The sequence below is a fragment of the Alligator sinensis genome, unplaced genomic scaffold (genome assembly GCF_000455745.1).
Source record: "Alligator sinensis unplaced genomic scaffold, ASM45574v1 scaffold876_1, whole genome shotgun sequence".
NCBI lineage: Eukaryota > Metazoa > Chordata > Crocodylia > Alligatoridae > Alligator > Alligator sinensis.
Genome location: NW_005841938.1, coordinates 77261 through 97779, shown reverse-complemented (window position 1 = coordinate 97779; position 20519 = coordinate 77261). Strand labels below are relative to the sequence as shown.

Here is a 20519-nt window from a genome sequence, read left to right as displayed (position 1 = left end):
ATTTATCTGTTATAACACAAGCATCCCCTCATCTGCCCATGTAGAGCGACTGCTCAGTACTGGGGGCTTCGTTTTGCAAGACGGAAGAGGAAAATTGTCAGATGTAAATTTTGAAATGCAGTGTAGCAGGCTTGCCTTTTGGAGCTTGGGTTGTGTCCCAGGCTTGAAATCTTGCTGTTTTGATTGGTGGAGCTCATCTACCAATCAGGAGGCAGCAAGGGGAGTTAAGTCACACCCCTTTCCTGAGGGGCAGGGGAGAGGAGTGTCCCCCCCTCCTTCCCCGACCTGATTGAAGACTGCAACACTCATGTCGGGAAGACTTCGGGGCGGAGCCCTGGAGAGTATAAAAGGAGCTGCGTGCCCAGCATGAGGGGACAGAGAAGAGAGAAGAGCGGGGCTTAGAAGAGCTGAGGAGAGCTGCTCAGCAGGGTGGAGCGGTAGCCCAGAAGCGCCCCTGAAGACTTCCATCAGTGGGGAATGGCAGACGACTCCAGGTGTGCAGCACAGCACACGGTGTCCAGACCCTGGGAGCTGCGTGAGAGGGCTCAGGTCTGCAACCTCTGGCGTGCAGCCAGAGACACGGTGCACAGGCCAGTGCACGGAGTAGGACCTTTGGAGTGCTTGGGTGGCTCAGGTCCTCAACCCCTGGAACGAGGCTGGGAGCTCAGTGCAGGAGGCATGGCACGGAGGGTCCGGGAGCGGACCGAGCCTGGTGCTGCACAAGGCAGCCCAGGCCTCCGACCCATAGGATGCTCAGGCTACTGAGCCAGCAGACAGGGCAGAGCCCGAGGCTTTGGGGTTTCCCCTCAGGATTGGGTTTATCTGTTTCAGATCAGATACTTACCTGTGACTTACCTGTATCTAGAGCACTGGTATAAGGTTTTATGTCATTTACCCAGAGAGTATTGTTTATGTTACTGGTTTAGATATCTTATATATAATATATTGTACATATGTTTAAATCCATGTTCCTTTCCCTTGTGATACGTTAATGTAAATAAATGTGTAAGTAGTTAAGTCCCCTGACTGTCCTGGCCTGGATCTATAGGGACAGAGGGAAACCGAGCGGTCTGCAGTTCCCATCTCGCAGCACACCTGCCAGCTAACAGTCCCCTTCAATTGGAGAAGGGGAGTATATACCCAAGTTACCTGGGCTACAGCAGCTTTTGCTGAAGTTCAATAAGCATGTTTAAACCATTTCTGCTATGCAACTGAGCAGTCTTCTTCTCATTTAAACTGATTTTCTCATTTCAGACTAATTTTGATTTTCAGACACTTTCATTATTTCTCATTCAGATGTATTTCATACCCTTTTGTTACTTTTTGAGCAATAAAAATTGTAACAACGGAGGTTTTCTGTGGAAACAGCTTTCATTTGTCAACAGGCTATGAATAGCTCCTTTCTGTTATTCTGGTATACCTATATGATGCATTGACTTTTACAAAGTACTTCACATGGAAAGGGTGAAAAGGATCCAACGTTACATAGGTATTGGTAAACTGTTATTCTGAAAACTATATGACAAGTATAACCAGTTTGCTTGTCCACAGCTTGAGGGGCAGTTCTCCCCAAACCCCTGCACCGATCTCCTTGGAACTCGGCAAGTTTTGTGGCCTCAATAAGAGCTACCAGCCCTGCAGTTTTGACCCCGCCTGTGATGTAACACACAGCCGTGACATGAGTTTGGCTTTCAAGAATTTGGGGTACAGTTCCCCCCAAACCCCAGCATCAATCTTCTCGAAACTTGGCAGGCTTCATGTTCTCAGCAGAGGCTGCCACCCTGCAAGTTTCATCCAAATTGGACAAAAAGCAACAAAGTTATAGATATTTCATTGATTCCCCATTATACTCTATGGCTGGATGTCCGAGGCGGCTCCAAAGCTTCAGCGCCACTTTGACCGGATCGAGGCGGAAACCCGGTCCAGAGCTCCAGATCAGATCACGGCCAGATCCAAAGCCGGATTGGTTCGCTGCCAACTCGCACAGGCCTACAAATCAACTTAACTTTTAACTAGTTACTCTCTTTTTAACTTACCTTTTAACTAGTTGAAAGTGGAAATATTTAAGTTTTAACTTCAGTTAATTTTAAAGGCTGCTAACTTTTCACTTTAACTAGTTACATTTTTCATAAACTTTTCCTATGACTGGCATTTTCCAAAAAAAACAGCTGACCAGACCCAGGAGATGCCCAGCTGGTTCAACCTGAGAGATGGTTCAGTGCTGTTGGTTCCACTAAGGCAATGTCATAGTACATGGTGGTGAGAACTGTAGTCACATAAAGGGTCTGTATGGTAACCCCCGAGGTTCAAGCACTGCACTTTACCAGCTCTTAGTGGTGTTACAGCAGTGATTGGGAACACCTAAGGCTGCCAGCCAGTCCTATTGAGCATGGGCGTTCCTTGAGCAAATGCTCATCCTTCCCTGGTCCATGCTATTAAGGACATCCCCATGTTCAGCAGTTTGATGGCTGGATCCTCCTCATTGTGGGCTGCCACTTTCTGCCTTCTTTCACCAATACCTTGTCTCCCTGACTGCCGAATCCTCCTCTCCAGTCCAGCATGATGCTTTACTTTGGGAGCTCCCTGGCACTTTCTTTCTCAGAAGTCCATACCAGCATCAGTTGCCTCAATTTCCTATATTTCTGCTTCTGAGGGTCACCTTTTCCCCCATCCAATGCCAACCCCATGACACCATTGCCTTGACTCTGAGGGCCTTGTCCCAAGTGCTGCCATAGTTTCCAAGTCACTCTGATACTCACAGCGACTAGATCATCCTAAAATAAGTCAGTTATCCTAGCTCTGATGGGATCCTGGTCCCATCCCCTCTCCCCTCTGCTGTGTGCAGAAAGCTGAAGCAGGTCTATGCACCTTGGAGACCATCCCTGCAGGGTCATGTTTTTTTGAAGCTTTAATTGGCATGAGAAAGTACAAGGCATGACCAAAATATACTCCAAAGATCAAAAGATGGAGATCTGCCTGCCTTTCCACAGGGCTCCTTGTTGCCCCACATGCTTCCGAGATGTGCCAGACCCTTCTTTTATCTCAATCTGGTTCCAGCCGGCATTTGTTGAAACTGGAGGGGCTTTCCCACTACCAGCTCACCTCAGCTGCCTGAAGCCTTCAGGCCCCATATGGAATCCCAGCCCTTCCCCACAGCTGCAGGGGAAGAAAAGCAAGGTCCAACATGCTCCAACAGAGAAGCACAGAGGTCCACAGGGACCTACTTCCTTTTCATCCAGCAGTACTCTGTTCTTTCCAAGGGCCCTGTCCAAAGGGCTGGTCTGGAGGACACATCCATGTTGGCAGAATAAGCCTCCAACTCCAGCATGGGGAACTTCAGTGTGGAGTAAGAAACCATGGTCCTTTCTGGAGCCTGAAAAATTTGAGCAGCCTTGGTCAGAGAGAAGAGGCGGCAAGTAACATTATATCCCAGTAGCTTTATTTGCTTCAGGGTGTCTCTACCAACTTTGTAGCTCAACCCTGGATTTAGGTTAAAATCCTGCCCATTCACTCCTGTTCTATATGTGCCAAAACGTGTCATGTGGCTGGTTTTGGTGCATGTTCAGAGATTCCCTGAGGATCTCAGTCTTGGGCATGTGGAGGGCAGAACTAGGGGTGTCTCTCAGGTCTGTAATGGCACCTGTGAGACATGGTCTTGGGCTTCCCATAGAGGCCATACAGATGTATATCAAGTCACCCGAATGCCCATACAGGGCATAATCAATGCATCACACCGAGCATTCATATCTTTCCCCATCTTCTGTGTGCAGAATTGCCTGTTTCCCCCCCAACCCCAATTCCTCTCTCAGAACTGACAGTCCACTCCAGCCACTCAAATGAGGACACATCACTGCAGGGAGCTTGGCATACTAGATGAACACTTATAACTAGGCACATTGTTGACCAGTTGTTGTATATGCACAGAATTTGTATGGCATTTGCATGTACTCAGGGGAGACCTACAGCTTTCCACCCTGCCTAGGAAATTTGCCAGCTGTACAGAAACTTTGGATGGGCACAGGGCAAAGCAAAATTGATCCTCCAAGGTGATGGCTGGAGAGCACAGTATGAACACTGATGCACATGATGGAGACTAAACTTTTCTAGACCTCTAGGAATTTTCATAGAGTCTTTTCTAGAACCCCTCTCAAAGCCACTGTATTTCCCATGAAAACAGGGCTTCATTTTCAAAGCCTCCTCCGCTGCGATGCACCATAATGGATATGGATGTTGGATGCAAGTACTGTACGGAAACCTCAGAGGTGAGATTTAAAGGCAATATAAGGAATCAAAAGAATATGTTCCAACTTCTCTTCCTTTTAAGAATAAATGCAGGGGTCTTTACCACACAGGAGTATTCCACGCTTTCAGGGCAGTGCTCAGGCTGGGAAAAGCTGAGTGTGGGAGATTGATTGATCAATTTTTTGGGCTTTGTAGTCACACTTGTGTAGAAAACGTCACCTTTTGCTTCCTCTGGAGCCTGAAAAAATCAACATATTCTGGTTTGAAATCTCTGTGTGGGTCCTAGAGCTCTGAGTACCTCCAGTGATCAGAGGGAGGGGTTTAGTCTGAAGTCAGGCAGAAGGTAGGGTGTGGCGGGATAGTAATGGGGTGCTACTAAGCTAGGCCACCCGCCTCACTGCACCTGACCAAAAACCACACTTCAAGTGTCCCCCGTGGGGCACCTATGTCCGGCCAACCCCCTTCCTGGAGCCCACCCACAAGCCTAGGGTAACTGCTGCCACCACCGAGGGTCTGGTCTTTGTTAGGGCTCTGTACCACCCAGGGTACACAAGCCGTAGACCTTGAGGGTGCTGAACCCACTGTGGTACTTTGGGGTGCTTCGATGAGCCTGAAGCATTCACAAGCAGCCTCCAGTGCAGGAGAAGTCCTTACCACACAGGCGTATTCCACACTTTCAGGGCAGTGCTCAGGCTGGGTAGAGCTGGATGTGAGAGATTGATGTATAGATTTTCTGGGCTTTGTAGTCACATTTGCATAGACAATGTCACTTTTTGCTTCCTCTGGAGCCTGAAAAAAAATTAACATATTCTGGCTTGGAATCTGTGTGGGTCCTAGAGCTCTGAGTACCTCCAGTGATCAGGGGGAGGGGTTTAGTCTGAAGTCAGGCAGAAAGTAGGGTAGATTTGAACCTCATAGACTAACTAAATTAGAGGTGCATGGGACACCTACCACAGTCCACTATCAGTGACCATTTCTAAGGTGATCTAACCACACAGTCATCTAGTCCCTTCAGCTGTTCTCCTTTCTAGATTACCTCAAACACACCATGCCTTTCTAATTGCTCTTTCCAGCAAGGGTCCTACTAATAGCTAGCATTGGCCCAGAACTGTCCAACACCAAACTTGAAGTACTGACAAAAAGGAGGTTCCTCCTGTTGTACAGACTGTGCAACTGAGATGCAAAAAAGATTCAGCTAAGGTCACCCAATTAGCGACTGGCACATCTAGAGATCTTGACTGCCTGGCCAGAACCCCCTCCAATAGACCATTTCTCCTGTGACAAAGATAAATCATTTCTGGTCAGCCCCTTGCAATGATTCTGGTCCTTGCACTCTTCTGATAGATCCTCCTACATTTTCTACTCATTTTGGATTCTTCTTTCCTTGTCATCTTATAAGGTTGGGATGACTGAGCTCTGCGAGCCCCAGGTTGGAATTTGATTAAGTTGTTAATGTGCCTCTTGTATGTCTACATCAGTGGTTCTCAACCTTTTTAAACACCTAGACAGACTCATGTAACCTCTGATAGACTTAAGGTACCTTCTAGAGCATGCTGGCTCTTAGTTTTTATTCTTTTTTTTGACCACAGAAAAATAATAAAGCAATTTTGCTGTTGCAAAGTACTTGGAAAGACCACAGGGATAGGTTTCTATGTGAAATCTCTGAGTTTATATTGTGAATCATGTTTGCACACTGGGCAGTGCAAACATTGTGTGGCACCCTTCTGCACCCTTGGAAGGATCTCGTGGCACCCTGTTTGTGACTCACTGGCTCAGACCTTTGTGAGCTGGAGAAATGTGACTTCTTGGGACAGAGGAAAATAGCCACCGCATTCTCTTACCTCACTTGATCCTGGGGTTGTTTCAAGGACTGCATCAGCTGAAAGAAAAGAGACACTTTATCATAGGGATGTCACAGTGTGGGATCAACTGCTGGAAGATAATAGCTATAGAGGAGCAGGACAAGGCTGGAAACTGGGGGCAGGGAGGACCCTCTGGACATTATAGGATTAGGGCCAAACTTCTGAAGTATATTAGCTCTTGGAGACTAGCTGAGTGGACCCCTTTCTACAGAGAGGGCTCAAGCATGTGTTGGTAGGTGGCATGCACAGGTGGATATATGCTCTCTTGTAAGTCTTCCAAGGGGACTTGGGACACCTGGAATGAACACAGCCTCTGTTGCAACCCTCATAGAGGTGATAATACACAGGTATCACATCAGGACCCTATCTTGCATATAGTCTGTGATGGATGCTCCTGCTGCGATCCTGTGGCATGAGAGAGCAGCACTTCACACAGGGGAAGCTGATGGAGAAAAGAAAGGGGTGGGGATTCTAAGGCTTCCGTGCCATGGTGCCCTGGCAAGTTATAACACACGGACACAGGCTGGGCATAGCAGTTGGGTCGGGTCTCTTCTGTTCTGATGGTCTAACCTGGTACCACATGGAGCCTGGCTGGCAACCAGAGAGTGGCTCTGGACAGCCAGGCTCCATTTCTGGTGCTGCATGTTGCAGCCATGTGCACCACACTGCTTTGTGTGGTGGTTTTATTTATGTATTTATTTATTTTTTATACCAGGACATCAAATTTTGGCACCAGGATGCAGGTTTGAGACACTACAAACCACAAGTGCATGCTCATTTGGATGCACCCTTTATGGCTAAGTTGGTAGGTTGGGGAAGGGGGAACGGATTGGGTAACTCTGCTGTCTCCTGGCTTTGAACATTGCAACAAACTCCAGCGTATGGCCTGGCTCCAGCCTGGTGCATCACAAATGGAAGAGAGAGCTGAGATTTAGAAGAACATAGGGCTTCATCCTGCAGAGTGTGAGCACCCAGGCTCCCTCTTCCACCAGGCCTTGAATCTGTGCTAAAGCATTGTGCATGCATCCATCAAAATCATGCATGAGCATTAAGGCTTAGCTCGACTGGGAACTGCCTGTTGTCTTGTAGGGTCAGTCTTACTGTGGAACCAATCAATGAGAGGCATGAGTGAGGGTGTTCAAAGGGGACTTGGTAAAGAGGAAGAAGAAGGTCTCCATTATACAACAAGTAGTGGTGCTCACTGCTGCAACCTCCCTACACAAATGGGCCAGGAAGCGTGTTCCTGTGTGCTGGGTACCCTGGGCAATTTGTTCTTGACTGGGGACTATGGCAAGTCTAGGAACAGATCCCAAGTCTTCCTAGCCTTCCTCCCCCACCAACCAGTGCCTGGGTGCACAACTATCCTTTGCACATCATTCAGACATGGTGAGAAGGTTTGGATCAAAATGTAAAAAGAGAAACAGTCTCTTGAGGTGGGAGGGTTGAGTCAAGGGATTTCTCTCTAGTCCTCAGAGGCTGCTAGTCCGCGGCTTAGATGGAAGTGGGTTTGGCTGCTGTGTTGGTCTGGGCAGCCACTTCCATGGCCTTGTTCTAAATCTAATGGTGTGGGGGCAGGACTCTCCATTTTGGATCCTTGGCTCACTGCAGCTATAATGTTAGCATGAGTTTGGTTGTCTAGAGCTCTGGGGACAGGGCAGGGACAGCGGTGGATCACTGATGAGATTGAGATGGAGGCAGATGCCTCCTTGCAGCTCTCACCCTCTTGCCTCTTCAGCATCCTCCTCCTTGCCAGAAGAAAACCCAAGATGCCTATCAGTAGGATTAAAACCAAGATGACCATTGGCAACAGGAACATGGGGTTGGTGAAAATAGAGCTGAAAGAAAAAGGACAAAATATGTCCATGAGACATTGCCCTCACTGTAGGCCCACCCGTGCAACTGAGCCCCTGACTGAAGGCTGAGAGAAGTGGCCATTACTGAACCAGGTCACTCATGCCAGCCATCTTCACCAGCCATGGCCATCAGGGCTAGAGGTAGCATTCACCCCCAGCCCTCAGCTGCTTCCTCTTCCTGAGCCTGAGGATATCCATGCCCAGTCCCAGCCCCTGCCACTGATAACTCCTCCTGGCTACTGCTGCTCAATCGTGGGGAACTCCAGTCCCTACCAGCTCCCCGCACTATCCAGCCCTGCCCTCTGTTACCCAGACCCGGTCTTTCCCAAGCTCCAAACTCGGGTCAGATCTGAGTAAAGCAATTGTGTCACAAATCTAGTTTCAGCTCCTAAAAGCAGAGGCCCTTCCTTCTGGAGAAGGAGCCTCATACAAAGCAGAGCTTGTGGTAGTGGGGCTGCCATGTGGGATGACACAGAACTACCCAATAGGATGCATTGCACACATTTAACGTGAATGGGTTTCAAAACAGCTGGAGTTTTAAACCATTGCAAGCAGCCTTGCTGATGCTCTTAAAACTGATTGCATTGAACTTAACTTGCACCAATGGAAGCCAAACATTGTAAAATCCAGCTTTAAACCTATTTGTTGAGTATCCACATGCACAGTTGCACTAGGTTTAACTAAATCAGTACAGAAATCACATAATTAGTGTAACCTTTGCTTTGGGTATAGACCAGACTTCAAGTTCCTAAGCAAGAGGAGTAAATGTAAGAAAAAGAAGGGAGGTCTTGACCACCCAAGCCTGTGGGATAAGGAGCAGAAAAGGATGACTGAGAAGCTCTACATGGCAGCTCTATATGAACTGTGGGCACACCCAGCTCATTTGCTGACAGTGCGCAGGCCAAGGAGAAGTGTGACAGAAGTAGAATAATGGGGTTAGTGTTAAATCAAACAGAGGGGCAAGAGGAAAGAAGCAAGTGGAGTAATCTCTCTAGAGAGAGGGACTATCTTGCCAGGAGAATGACTGGGGGCTCAGCCGTTGTTGTGAGCCGTGCCCTGGAAAAAGGAAGGACAACAGTGCTCTCTGGGGGAAGGGATGGATCTTCTGGGAAGCAGGAGGATGTGAAGAAAGAAGGGCTTATGCAGCGGAAAGCCCAGGGCAACTTCTCGGGTGCTGACCTGGAGAGCATGACAGGGGAAACCAAGGGCGGAAGTGTCTGGCAAGGATGCACAGGCCTTGAAGGAGCGTGGCCTCATGGCCTGCCCACGTGACAGGAGCTCCTGAGGTCTTGGCTGTCACTAGCTCCATCTACAACCCAGGGCAGCTCATGTTTATCTCTCTTGTGTAGTGCTTCCCCCAGCAAAGTGGAGCTTCCTGTAGAGTTTATGCTGAGTTTCCCCTGCTCTGGGCCTCAGTGGTGTATAGGGTAACACAATGTGCCCAAGGCAGTGCATCAGCCGTCATGCCTGACTGAGGCTGGGAACTTCCCTATATTTCACATGCAAAGTCCACATTTGTCAGCACAACTCAAGTAGGTACTTGCCCAGCAGCCCAGGCTGCCTTCATTAACTGGGATGGACCAGTGTCTGCCAGTACAGGCAGTGCCAAGCAAGCAAAGCCAGGCATTAGAAATTCAGCCTTGATTGCCTCCGTCTACAACATGCTGAAGCTCTTGCCTTGACCCATCTGCTCCTACCTTGCAGGGCTGGCATGTGTGGTCATCCTGGGGCTCACAGTGCTGCTTACTGTGGAGATAAATCCAGCTGTTATCACCATCTTTGTGGCGGAGAGATCTAAAAATGTATGTCAGAAAACACAGTGCACTGAAGTCACTTCTCCAGCGTTAGCCAGCCCACGAGGCTTCATGTGGATAACTTCTCCAGTGTTATCCATCCCTGTGTGCTAGCTCAGGCATGCAGCATGGCATAGGGGCCCAATCCCAGCACTTAGGGTGGCATGGAGACTGATCCTGACACACGGGGCTGGGCAGTGAGGCCCAATCTTGGCACCAGGCAGGGGCGGCGCAGGGCCCCAAGAGTCAATCTCTGTGCACAAGGCTGACACAGGGCCCGATCCTGATCCAGCAGGGCCAAAATGTAGCGCACCACTATACTAGACCGCCATCAGCAAATGTTATTTCACACAAGGACACACACAGCCCCCGGCTGGCATGGCACTCGGCGATGAATGTCTCTACTGCAGCAAAGGGCAGAGATCGGGGACCCCTGAAGCAGGCAGGGTGCAGACACCGCAGTGCTGCCCAGAGCTTTCAGGCCCGGGACATAATCTTCAGTTAAACCCCATTCCCTACCTGTGATGCCTACGTACCTCATTCAGGCTGGTGACTGCTTTAGATGCTCCTGTGTTTTAAGCAGGGATATTACAGACCTCTCACGGTTGGTTCCCTGCCACAGCTCGAATGGGCAAGACTGAGGCTCTGTGCTGTGTCCATAGCAAAGGCCGCACTCAGTCCACTGCTGCACCATGACAAGCGTGTCTGCTCAGGAAACAGCCTCGTGGGGACACAGCCGCAGCCTGTCCTCCAGTCCCACTCCCTCTCTTGTCTCCCCACGACCAGGCACCCCCACCTTCCAGCAGCTGGGCAGTGCTCTAAGGGACTCACCTGGGAAGACAGTCACCTTCACTGGGGCATTAAGATCCTGTCCAAATTGGTTTATCCCACACCAGTAGGTCCCCATGTCCTCCAGGGTGAGGTTCTCCAGGGTCACGGTGAACGTGTGCAGGAGGTGGTTGTCTCGGAGGGAGACTCTGCCCTGCCGCACCTCATCCTCAGACCCCATGCTCTCCACGACTTTGGAGCAAGATTCCCAATTTTCTCCTCCACACCAGTATTTTTTTTTTGTCTGGTATTTTTCCATGTATTGACACGGCACAGACACAGACTGGCCCAGGACCCCGCTCATCTCCCCAGGGCCAGTCAGCTGAGCAGCCAGCACAGAGACATAGCCTGGAAAATAAGTCAGGCCAAACTCAGTCTGCCTTTCACTGGATGGTAGAGGCAGCTTGAAATCAGTACCCAAGGGGCCCATGCCCTCAGCTCATACTGGGCGTGTCAGAGCCTATGAAAGACATTGTGCTCCGACACAGAGGAAACAGGCAGGACTATCGCCGCATTTAGCTCCTCAGGGGCTGTGTACATGAGCCCCCTTAGTTTGAACGTGAACGTTACTGGGTATAAGTTCTGAAGGCTGCAGTATGCCCTGGTAGCTTCCCCCTCCCAGCCAGAGAGAGAGGCTGAATGCCAGCTTGTGTGCCATTCAGCAGTCCTCCCCTGCAAAAGGAGCAAGATGAAGCGCTCACCTGGAAGGAGGAGAACGCCCCCAGCAAGGGGCAGCCACATGGTCCTCATAATGGCCTCCTTGTTCACTGACTCTCCCATCCGTTGTGGAAAATACTGCAGCAAGTGGAGTCTGCTTCCCTCCAGGACGGCTTTGTGTCTGCCGCACTGATTCAGATACTTCCTCTTTTGGTCCTTGTGTGATCTTTCACTTCCCGGTGCTCCGCCTTTGTTCACAAATACAGGGCAGGAGGCAGGGGACAGGGGACAGGCCTGGCTTCAATCCAGTGCGCGGAGAACATCCCTTCTGATTTGATGCTGCGTGTATCTGTATTATGTGACCGGGTAGCAGCCACGGAAACTGCTACCTGCCCACCCAGCTAGAGAGAATTCATATTTTATGGGCAATGATATTATCATTAGCTTTATTATCCTCACTGCAGTGGGGGCTAAGGGGTAGATTTTGTGCCTCATCTGTTAACATTCAGCTGAGAGGCAGAGGGGGCCTATGGGCTGCAGACCAGGATGGGAGAAGCAAACACAAGAGGGCTGGGAGCAGGGCGGAAGCAGTGCATTTGAAATGATGCTGCCCCACTTCAGAGCAAACTGCTTCTGCCGAAGGGTCCAGCTTTTCCAGACCCTAGGCACCCTAGGTAAGAGTTGCAGGAGCCTCCTAGGAGGGGCCCATGGGACTATGCATCCATCTCTAGATGTAATACACTTTTCCTTTGCAGGATATTCCTCAGTAGGGGCCTTGCATCCAATTATCGTTGCTAATGGCTCACTCTGTCTTGGTGGGATCGGCATAGTATGGTAACTTTGTTCTTTGCAAGCTTACCTACAAATCAAGAAACCAGAGAAAAGCAAGGTTATGCCTGTGCCCTGAGACAGGAAAGGGAAGAGGAAGCTGGGCTGAACTTCTCCCTTGGCAGTCTGATCTGCGAGCAGGGGCAGCCACTTGGTTGTCAGAGCTGTGCAGCAACTCTGGTTTCCCAAAAGCCAGGATGTGGTTGGGTTTTCACAAAGCTCCATGTGCCAATAAGGGCCACAGAGAGGTCAGCAGGTGACTGCTGCCCTCAGGGGCTCCTGGCCTGAGCTCTCCACCCTTCTCAGCCAGAGAGGATGCAAACTTGGGCTGAGGACAATTTTGTTGAAGCTGGGTCAGGAAGAACAAGGGTCATGGAGCCAGATAAAGAGCACGCAGAAGTGCGCCTGGCTCTGTAGCCCAGTGATGCATTTCTATGATGGGGAGGGCATCCCGGGACCTGGGTTTTACCCTCTGGCTTTTCCATGCAGGTGCACCCTTAGGGCCCAGATCCCAGGAGCCTCTCCCTGCCATCTTCACCATGCAGCTTGAAGGGGTGCTATGCATCAGAGAGGACTCGAGGTTCCCAGCCAACCCCTGTAAGTTCAGCTTCCCAGATCATTTCCTCACCTAGGATGCTTTGATTCTTGCAGACTATCTTGCTTGGAGACAGCGGCGTGGGGAAGACATCACTGCTGGTCCAGTTTGATCAGGGCAAGTTCATTCCAGGATCTTTTTCTGCCACCGTAGGCATTGGATTCACGGTAAGGGCTGGCTCTTTGGTTACTCTGTTGTAAGCATGCCCAGAAATACTCATGGTAGCTGAGAGGGGTTATTTGTGGAAGGGGCTCTGCTTTAAAAAAAAAAAAATCAGAATATGGGATTTGCTGTATGTTGCCATAACGATAGCATCCAAGTCTGAGGATGGTAATAAACACAGCTCACACGAGTGACGTCAGTACTGCACAGTACTTAAATCACTCGTTAATCACAGGGGCCTGCCATGCTCCAAATTAAGCCCAGATTTTGGGTTTTCCTACATGTCCTTTTTGCCCTAGCAGGGTGACCTCTTTGAAGACAAATGAAGCCAAATCCACGAGGGATTTCTTCTTCAGGGAGAAAGGGAAATTTCTGAAGGAAAGCATGCAGGTGGATCAGATTAGGGATCTGACTCTTAGCTGGAGTCCATGAAATGCAGACAAAAGGGTTCCCTTCTGGGGAGTTTATGGATCTCAGTGCCACCCATGAAACCTGAAAGACGTGTATTATATTAACCCATTCCCTTGTCCATCTGGATACACAGGTGGTGGGGATGGGAACACTGGTTGTGGACAATCAGACCATATAGTGTGTGTGGCAATACTGTTCAACAAACTGATGTGATGAAGTTGCTCAATAAAAAAGCAAGAGCCTTTTCAGAGGGTCACATGCTTCTTAAAATCCACTTCTGCCTCTTTTGCTGTTTCCTTAAACTCTCTTTGCAGGATTTCCCCACTCCAAACTGCCTCTGTGTGATGTGCTGAGTTCATTCCTTCTTTAGTTATCAAGGTATAGACTTGAAACTGGGAATAACTGGGCTGGATCACCCCTCCCAGGCAGCTCAAAACCTAGCCATGAGTTTCAAGTCAGCACAAATCATCTCAGAGCTGACAATGACCAAAAAAAATTGAGCCAAAAAGGTATAAGTGTACAAAGCAAAACACATATGAGGCCATCATGGAAATTTTAGCCACATATTTAGATGTCACATCTGTTTCCAAGAACTCCTCTAATGTACGTGCGTCAGCAGTTATATAGGGACATAGGATGCAGTGTGCCTAATTCTACTGTCTGGTAGATCCATTGTTCTTCCACCATGGGCGACTCCATGCCAAAAACATTGTATGTTCTCCAGACTTCTACCTCCCCGTTGGATGCCACTATAGGAGTAAATTGGGTCAGAGGTAACAGTGCATTCCAGTTGCTCTGGGCTGCTTTGGTAACCTCAAGCAGCTCTCAACCCAGCCTGTGTCTTTCCTGGACACAGTTGTGCAAACATGCACGCTGGTTGCTCTCAGTGAAAGCCCTGGATGAAGAAGTCTTGCGCAGGTCTGGCCCTGTGGGTTCGTATTGATGTTTGTGTGCATATTTATGACCTTTGCTGCCAGGTAAATTCTTTAGGAATCCTTGGTCCAGCTCTGCAGGCCTTGTGCTACCACAGGGTGCATCGACACGTGAACTTTAATGCACATTAGCCTATTTTAATGTACATTAAAGTGTCACTAAAAAGTGCTATTCCGCTAATGTGCATTCAAATAGGCTAATGCACTTTTAAGCATTACTTAAAAACCAAGGATGCCTATAGATGTGCTGTAGAGTTCCTCTGACGCACTGTAATTACAGAGCATTGGAGCAGACTCGATTAATCGAGAGCAATAATTACCTTACGATTAATCGACTCTGCTGGAGTATGGTAATTATTGCACTCCAGTAGTCTCCTGTGTCTCATGTATCAGCACCCCCATGCTTCAAAATGGTGGCAGGGGCACTTAAACTAAAGTTTGTTGAACAAGCTTTAGTTCAAATGCTCCCTGCCACCATTTTGAAGCGCAGGGATGCTGATACACAAGATGCAGTGATGCTTTAATTAGAGTGGCTTTCAGACCCATTCTAATTAAACTGCCCCTCACCCACAGAGCACATGTAAAAGTACCCTGTGCTTTTTAGTTAATGTGCATTAAGACAGGCTAATGCATGTTTTCCTTGTACTTCACAATGAAGGTACCAGATTTAATGTGCATTAACTAAAACGCATTAATGCATGTGTAGACTCACCCACAGATGCCACATCAGGCTGCCTGAACCATATTTAGAAGGCCATGAGACTCCCAGAAATGCCATCAGCTGAGAGGGGTTTGGAGGGATGTTCCACAGTCTCCTCCACATACCATGAAGCTGCTTCCACTTTACAAACCTGTGGCCTGGTTGTATGCATTTGGGATGTCTTGCTTCCATGTGCTCTGAACAGGCAGAAAAAAAACCCTTCCACCCTCATTAAGGTCCCTGCCACATGTTCAAATTAAAGCTGGATAGAAACCAGCTATAAAGTTGTTACACAATTTCAAGCACTAACTCTGTAGCGGGTTGGTCTTTTTTATAGCATGATATTTGCTTTGCATGTGTGGCCAGTCTGAATTTATTGCACGACTCACAAGTTAATTGCATAATATATGTAATATGCAACAGGGGCCTAAGGGAAATGGTGTTCGCTGGGAGCGCTCATGCATGGAGACAGCCTCGTGTCAGTGTGGACAGCCTCTGGGAGTCAGAAGCACACAGGCAGCCCATTCCCCTTGAATTAGAAAACAGCTTTGCAAAGGGTTGAAGTTCACTTTTCTGGGGTCCAGTTCTGTGTCCCTCTGGACAGGTGTGTGACTGCACAGATCTGGCAGCTGCTTCTCTATTGGCCTTACCAGCACGAGGTTATTTCCTGCTACACATGCTTAATCCCTTGAGCCAACAGGCTGTGGACATTTCTATCAAGCACCTGGAAGCCTCAATTGCCTCTGTTCCCTTTGAAGGCGCAGTGGGTGTATCATCTCTGCCAACTCTAATCTCATCTCATCCTCTTTTCTCCCCCCGCCCCGAGGAGAGCCTGAGGCTCAGGCTGGTGTCTCTGTGTTGGGTAGCAGTTAATAACAGGGATTTCCTTCTCCATTTGGGCTGAGAAACCAGAGAAATAAATCTTAATTGGCTATGAACAACCTTCTGGTCAGAAGAGTCCCTGGGATGAAGAACGAGCTGAGTGCAGGGAATGCTAAATGGAGTGCGAGTGCCCTCTTGTGTCACTGTCAGGGACCTACCCAAAATCAGTGACTGGTTTGCTGACTGCTTTCTAGGGAGACCAGGAAGGAGTTTGGGGTTCGGTCATATTCCCGCCCAGCTTATTTTCCCTGATGCTAGTGAGAAGGGAAGTCTGCCTTGTGGCTCTGCTATTTTGCTATCTACCAAAGCGGCATTTGCAGGGCATCAGACTAAAGAACTTCCCACCTGGTGCCAGCTGCCCCAAAGTCTAGAGATGGCTGGATTCAGATAAAGTCATCACAGAGATGGGCTTTGTTGCTTGAATCTGAACTCGGGCCCATACTTCTCCGGAGGTCCCAGGGGGTCAGATCCAGGGCTCTGGGTTCGGGCCTATTTCTACACCTCCTTCCTATGGTGGGTCTGCTCTGCTACAGACGGTGCCTGCCGTTCCCCTCCTTGCTGAGGAGGGTGCACTGGGCTGCCTTTTCCCCATAGCAATGCTGACAGCACCTTTCTTCTGAAGAGCTCGATTTGCTTTGTCACAAGCACAGAGACAAACCTTGCTCTGTGTTATAGGGGCAAAACTTGTGGGAAAGCCAGGAGCCTTCATGCCCCTGCTAGAGATGAGCAGGACAGAATTCCTTCCTATCTCTAGGAAGGAGGACTGGCCTGTTGACTTCAGGGAGATGTGGCCAACCCCCTAATCTGTTTACATGCGCTATATTGCATGTACATCTTCACTCTTCCTAGATACCACACTGCTCTGATTGTGCCTCTTCCCCATGCTCAGTATGGAGCCTACCCCTAAAGCCAGGATGTGCCATCTCTGAGTCATAATCCCCCCTTACTTTGGAAACGCGGCTATCTCTGGTGTGGAACATGGCAGGTGTTAAACAGCAACAGTGGCTCAGGGCAAAAAACTGAAGAGTAACCTGTTCACTAGGAAGGCAGGTCAGATTGTGGAAGCAGTGATCTTTCCAGGCAGCAGTATATCCCCCCTCAGTATAGCACCCACGGAGTGCTTTTAGTCACTTCGTAGTTTTGAACACAGATTCACAAATTCACTAATTCACAGAAGTTTAGGGCTGGAAGGGACCTCGTGAGATCGTCAGGTCCAGCCCCCCTGCTCTGGGCAGGAAAGACTGCTGGGGTCAAGTAACCCCAGCAAGGTGTACGTCCAGTCTCCTTTTGAAGATTGCAATATAAACTGTATGCAGTTTCCTGACCACGCATTCCCTGTGCTTATTTTATGGCATGCTTACAGAAACTGGAAATACAGGTTCCCAAACTGTGCTCCTGTCCTGAAGGGGGGAGAAAAAACCCTTGGCTTGACCAGGAAGGATTCAGAGGGAAAAGGAAGCCCAGAAACACTTTTGTGGGGCATATCTCTGCCATCTCACCTCCTGCGTTTGCATGCGTCATTAGTCTGCAGACCAGCAAAAGCCAAACACTGCACCCTGGAGACAAGCCCTGATTCTGGTCTTGCTTCTGTCAACCACTCTGCGGCAGATGAATTCACACCTGATTAGTGTTGCTCCACATGTGTGCCCATGGCCCTGAGAGTGGAATCTGTCCTCCAGATTATGGGCTGGATCCCCCAATGCTTTATACAGAGTGACAACAGTTTATTCCACTGCAGGATCTGGCCCTATTTGAGAAAATGCCAGGACTATTATCCTGTAGGCCTGTACTCAGTGGTGGATTAAGATTTATTGGTGCTCTGGGCAAACAGGAATTTGGAGGCCCCCCACCAGGCAAGGGCCAGGGCCGAGGCCAGCTTGGGGGGTAGGGAGGGGGCCAGGAGCTCCGGCCCAGGCAGGGTGGGATGGGGCTGTCCCATCCTGTCCCAGTAGTGCTGGTGCCAGCGGCCACCCACAGATGGCAGGGAGCAGGAACAGGGCTGCCCATGGGTCCTCCTGGCAGCAGACAGCCCTGGGAAGCTGCCACCTCCCACAGGGAGCCCCTCACCGGCCCCTAGCCCCTGGCCCTGGCCTGGCCGGAGGGGAGGAGGCATGAGCTGCCTACCCCGGATGCCCATGGCCAGGATGCCTGTCTGGGCCGTGCTGCCCCTGGTGCCCCAGGGGGTCCCTGATTGGCAAGGGCCCCATGGCCCAGGCGCCATGGGCCTGTGCATTAACTATAATAATTATCAGGATTGCATACCAGGAACCTCACCTGGAATGGATTAGCAATGGACATTGCTCAAGTGACTTAAACCTCTGTTGTCCCATAACATAGGAGGAACTCCTGGCTCTTACAGGCTGCTGCTCAGGGCAACACGCCTTTTATGCTCATTCTCTGGATTAGCACAGATTAGGTGAAACATGAATAAGACCCACAGGGCATTGTAGGATTGTATTTACCCTCGAGTTTAAATGTCTTGGCAGATTTTACTCTGTTCCTCAATCTATGGTAGCCAGAGCACTTATAGAAGGACGAGAGAAGGGTCTGACTAGGGAGCAGTTGGACTGATTAGCAGTAAATACTTCAGTGTAGGCAGCCTGGTCTGGAGATTAGCAAATGGTGAAGATGCCTGAACCCTGCCCAAGACAGCTAGAGATTGTGTGTGGCCTTTAACTCCTCTGTGATGATCTCTTCAGCAGCCAAAGCACATTCACGTTGTCTGTGTTGCAGTAGCATCCAACAGGAGGGGATCTCCATCATGTTAAGTCCAGTAGAAATGTGCAGGAAGACGCAGCTTGTGCCCCCAAAATATATAGGCTAAAAAGAGAGCAGGCAAGGGATGAAGGCCGCAGGGAAGGGGATTGGGAGTGACCAAACAGAGCATCTGTTTCAAAGATGCTTTTGGCATCTTTTCCCAGAGATCTTTCTGTTAATCAAAGTGCTGGGTTTCTCAGAGGCTGGAAATTGGCTGTAAAAGCAAAGACTTTCCCTGACATCTCTCTGGTGCCAGTAATTGCTCCGAGCTAGGGATTTGCTTCATTTTGGTGTCTGAGTTTTAACTAATTGGCCTTCTGTAACATAAGGCTCTGTGCAACACCGTTAGCAGTGCCAACTAGCTTGTTTGAGAGCCTCGTAAAGGTACATTTCCCCACATCATCCTTCCCCAGCCAAATACAACAAAAAGTATTATCAGGAGAGACAATCTCAAATGTGGGTTGGGTTAGCAGCCTCCTAACAAACCATGTTTAATTAGCACAGGGCTACTCAGACTGATGTCTGGGTTTGCAGATCTCCGCTGAGACCATGGTAATGGGGCACGAGGCTGTCCATTAAAAGAGGCTGGTGGTGCTACATCTTGGGCTCAGCTGTCCCACCTTGCTACGGTTGTTGCGTGCCTGAGATCTTCTCAGGCAAATCAGCTAACTCAGTGCCACTCAGCCAAGTCCCAGAAGTCTCCTGTGTCTCCATAATATACATCTGTCAGGGATGACAACCTCTTGACTGCTGGGATATCCTAATTAATGCCCTGGATGTTGCAATGTCCAGGTTGTAGGGTCGGCGTGTTGTTGTAGCCATGACCGTCTAAGAAATGTCAAAAGGCCAGGCTTGTTGCAATAGCTTTTATCAGACTGACTGTATAGTTGGAAGAGCTGTTGGACAAGCTTTTGGGCATCAGTTGCCCTTCCTCAGGTCACTGTGAATACCTTGGCAATTTTTTTCCAGTGTCTATATTGGCCAGGGCTTATATGAATGGAGAGAAGGGTCTGACCAGGGATTTAAGCCAAACTTTGTGTCTCTTCCACATACCCGAGTGATGCCTGGGGTGAGAGAGGAGAGCTGAGCCAACCTGAGACATTCTCTTCTCTCAGCCTTTTCATCCCGCTGCTTCCAGTAACTTTCCTTTCCCAAGTAATGCAAGAAAGATGAAGTAAATCTACTACATCGCCCTTAAAGCATAAATCCCAGCCAGCTACCACAGAGCAATTAAGGAAAGTGGAGGAGGGCCACATAAACCTCAGTTGATGCACAAACTCTCCATCCAGCCAAGTCCTCTGACCGTAAAAGTGCAGTAATGCCCCTCCTCCCGCAGAAACAGAGCACTCAGCTGGAGAAGCTGGTGATTACATGTCCCACCGGACTCGTCGCCGGAGGAAGAGAATGGCCCGCTAAGGAGAGAGTGATATCTCTCATCAACGGGGGATGCCAGCTTGCCGCTGGCTCCAGCAATGTGCGTGTCTACAAGTGCCACCGCTGGGCCCCACTAAGATGTGACAAAGTGGGAACGAGCCCAGCGGCGGGCAACGGAAATGGTTCGGGGGCTGGTGCACATGGCTTCGGAGAGGCTGAGGGCACTGGGCGTATTTACGCTGCAGAAGGAAAGACTGAGGAGGGATTTAATAGCAGCCTTCAACTCCCCGAAGCGGGGTTCGAAAGAGGACGGAGCCGGACTGTTCTCGGGGCTGGCCCGTGATGCAGCAAGGGAGGCTGAGGCTGGACATCAGGATGACCCTTCTCACTAGGAGGGTGGCGAGGCGCTGCCAAGTCTCCATCCCTGCAGGGTTTGAAAACCAAGGCTTTGGCTGGGATCCTCTAGTCGGGGCCGGTCCTGCTTGGAGCAGGGGGTGGCAGAGATGTGCCCTCGCCCTCCTTGTGTGTGAGCCCGTGGGGTCGGGTAAAGGATGCCACTAAACCAAGGGGCTGCGGACCGGGCACGGGGAGCTCTCGCCGGCGGCGGCTCGGGTGGCGGGGCCGCGTGGGCGCAGCTCGGGGC

The 20519-nt window shown here is 49.7% G+C and overlaps 2 protein-coding genes across 4 annotated transcripts in view; one reads left to right on the top strand and one right to left on the bottom strand.

The window, feature by feature from the left end:
- Nucleotides 1-20519, top strand: part of RAB37 (RAB37, member RAS oncogene family) — a 49167-nt gene that overhangs the window by 12305 nt on the left and 16343 nt on the right. For both annotated transcript variants that reach the window (XM_014518084.2, XM_025199204.1), the window contains exon 2: nucleotides 12715-12825. In XM_014518084.2, coding sequence (XP_014373570.2) covers nucleotides 12715-12825 — 111 coding nt within the window. The remainder of the gene's footprint in view (nucleotides 1-12714; nucleotides 12826-20519) is intronic.
- Nucleotides 2895-11410, bottom strand: LOC112549605 (CMRF35-like molecule 4). 2 transcript variants are annotated; one of them, XM_025199201.1, is made up of 8 exons: nucleotides 11280-11410; nucleotides 10582-10926; nucleotides 9655-9751; nucleotides 7824-7939; nucleotides 6084-6121; nucleotides 4897-5031; nucleotides 4346-4480; nucleotides 2895-3373 (listed from the first exon to the last, which is right to left on the bottom strand). In XM_025199201.1, exons 1-8 carry the CDS (start codon nucleotides 11356-11358, stop codon nucleotides 3221-3223), a joined length of 1098 nt encoding a protein of 365 aa, XP_025054986.1. In that variant the 5' UTR covers nucleotides 11359-11410; the 3' UTR covers nucleotides 2895-3220. The 2 variants fall into 2 exon arrangements, with proteins under 2 accessions (XP_025054986.1, XP_025054987.1); XM_025199202.1 differs by having other exon boundaries at nucleotides 9655-9703.

Excerpts from the sequence above, each read along its gene's own strand:
- LOC112549605 (XM_025199201.1), bottom strand. The coding sequence starts at position 11,358 with ATGGGAGAGTCAGTGAACAAGGAGGCCATTATGAGGACCATGTGGCTG. Across the intron at positions 9,752-10,581 it reads GAAGGTGACTGTCTTCCCAG|ATCTCTCCGCCACAAAGATG; the intron begins GTGAGTCCCTTA and ends ATACATTTTTAG. Across the intron at positions 7,940-9,654 it reads ACACATGCCAGCCCTGCAAG|CTCTATTTTCACCAACCCCA; the intron begins GTAGGAGCAGAT and ends TTTTTCTTTCAG.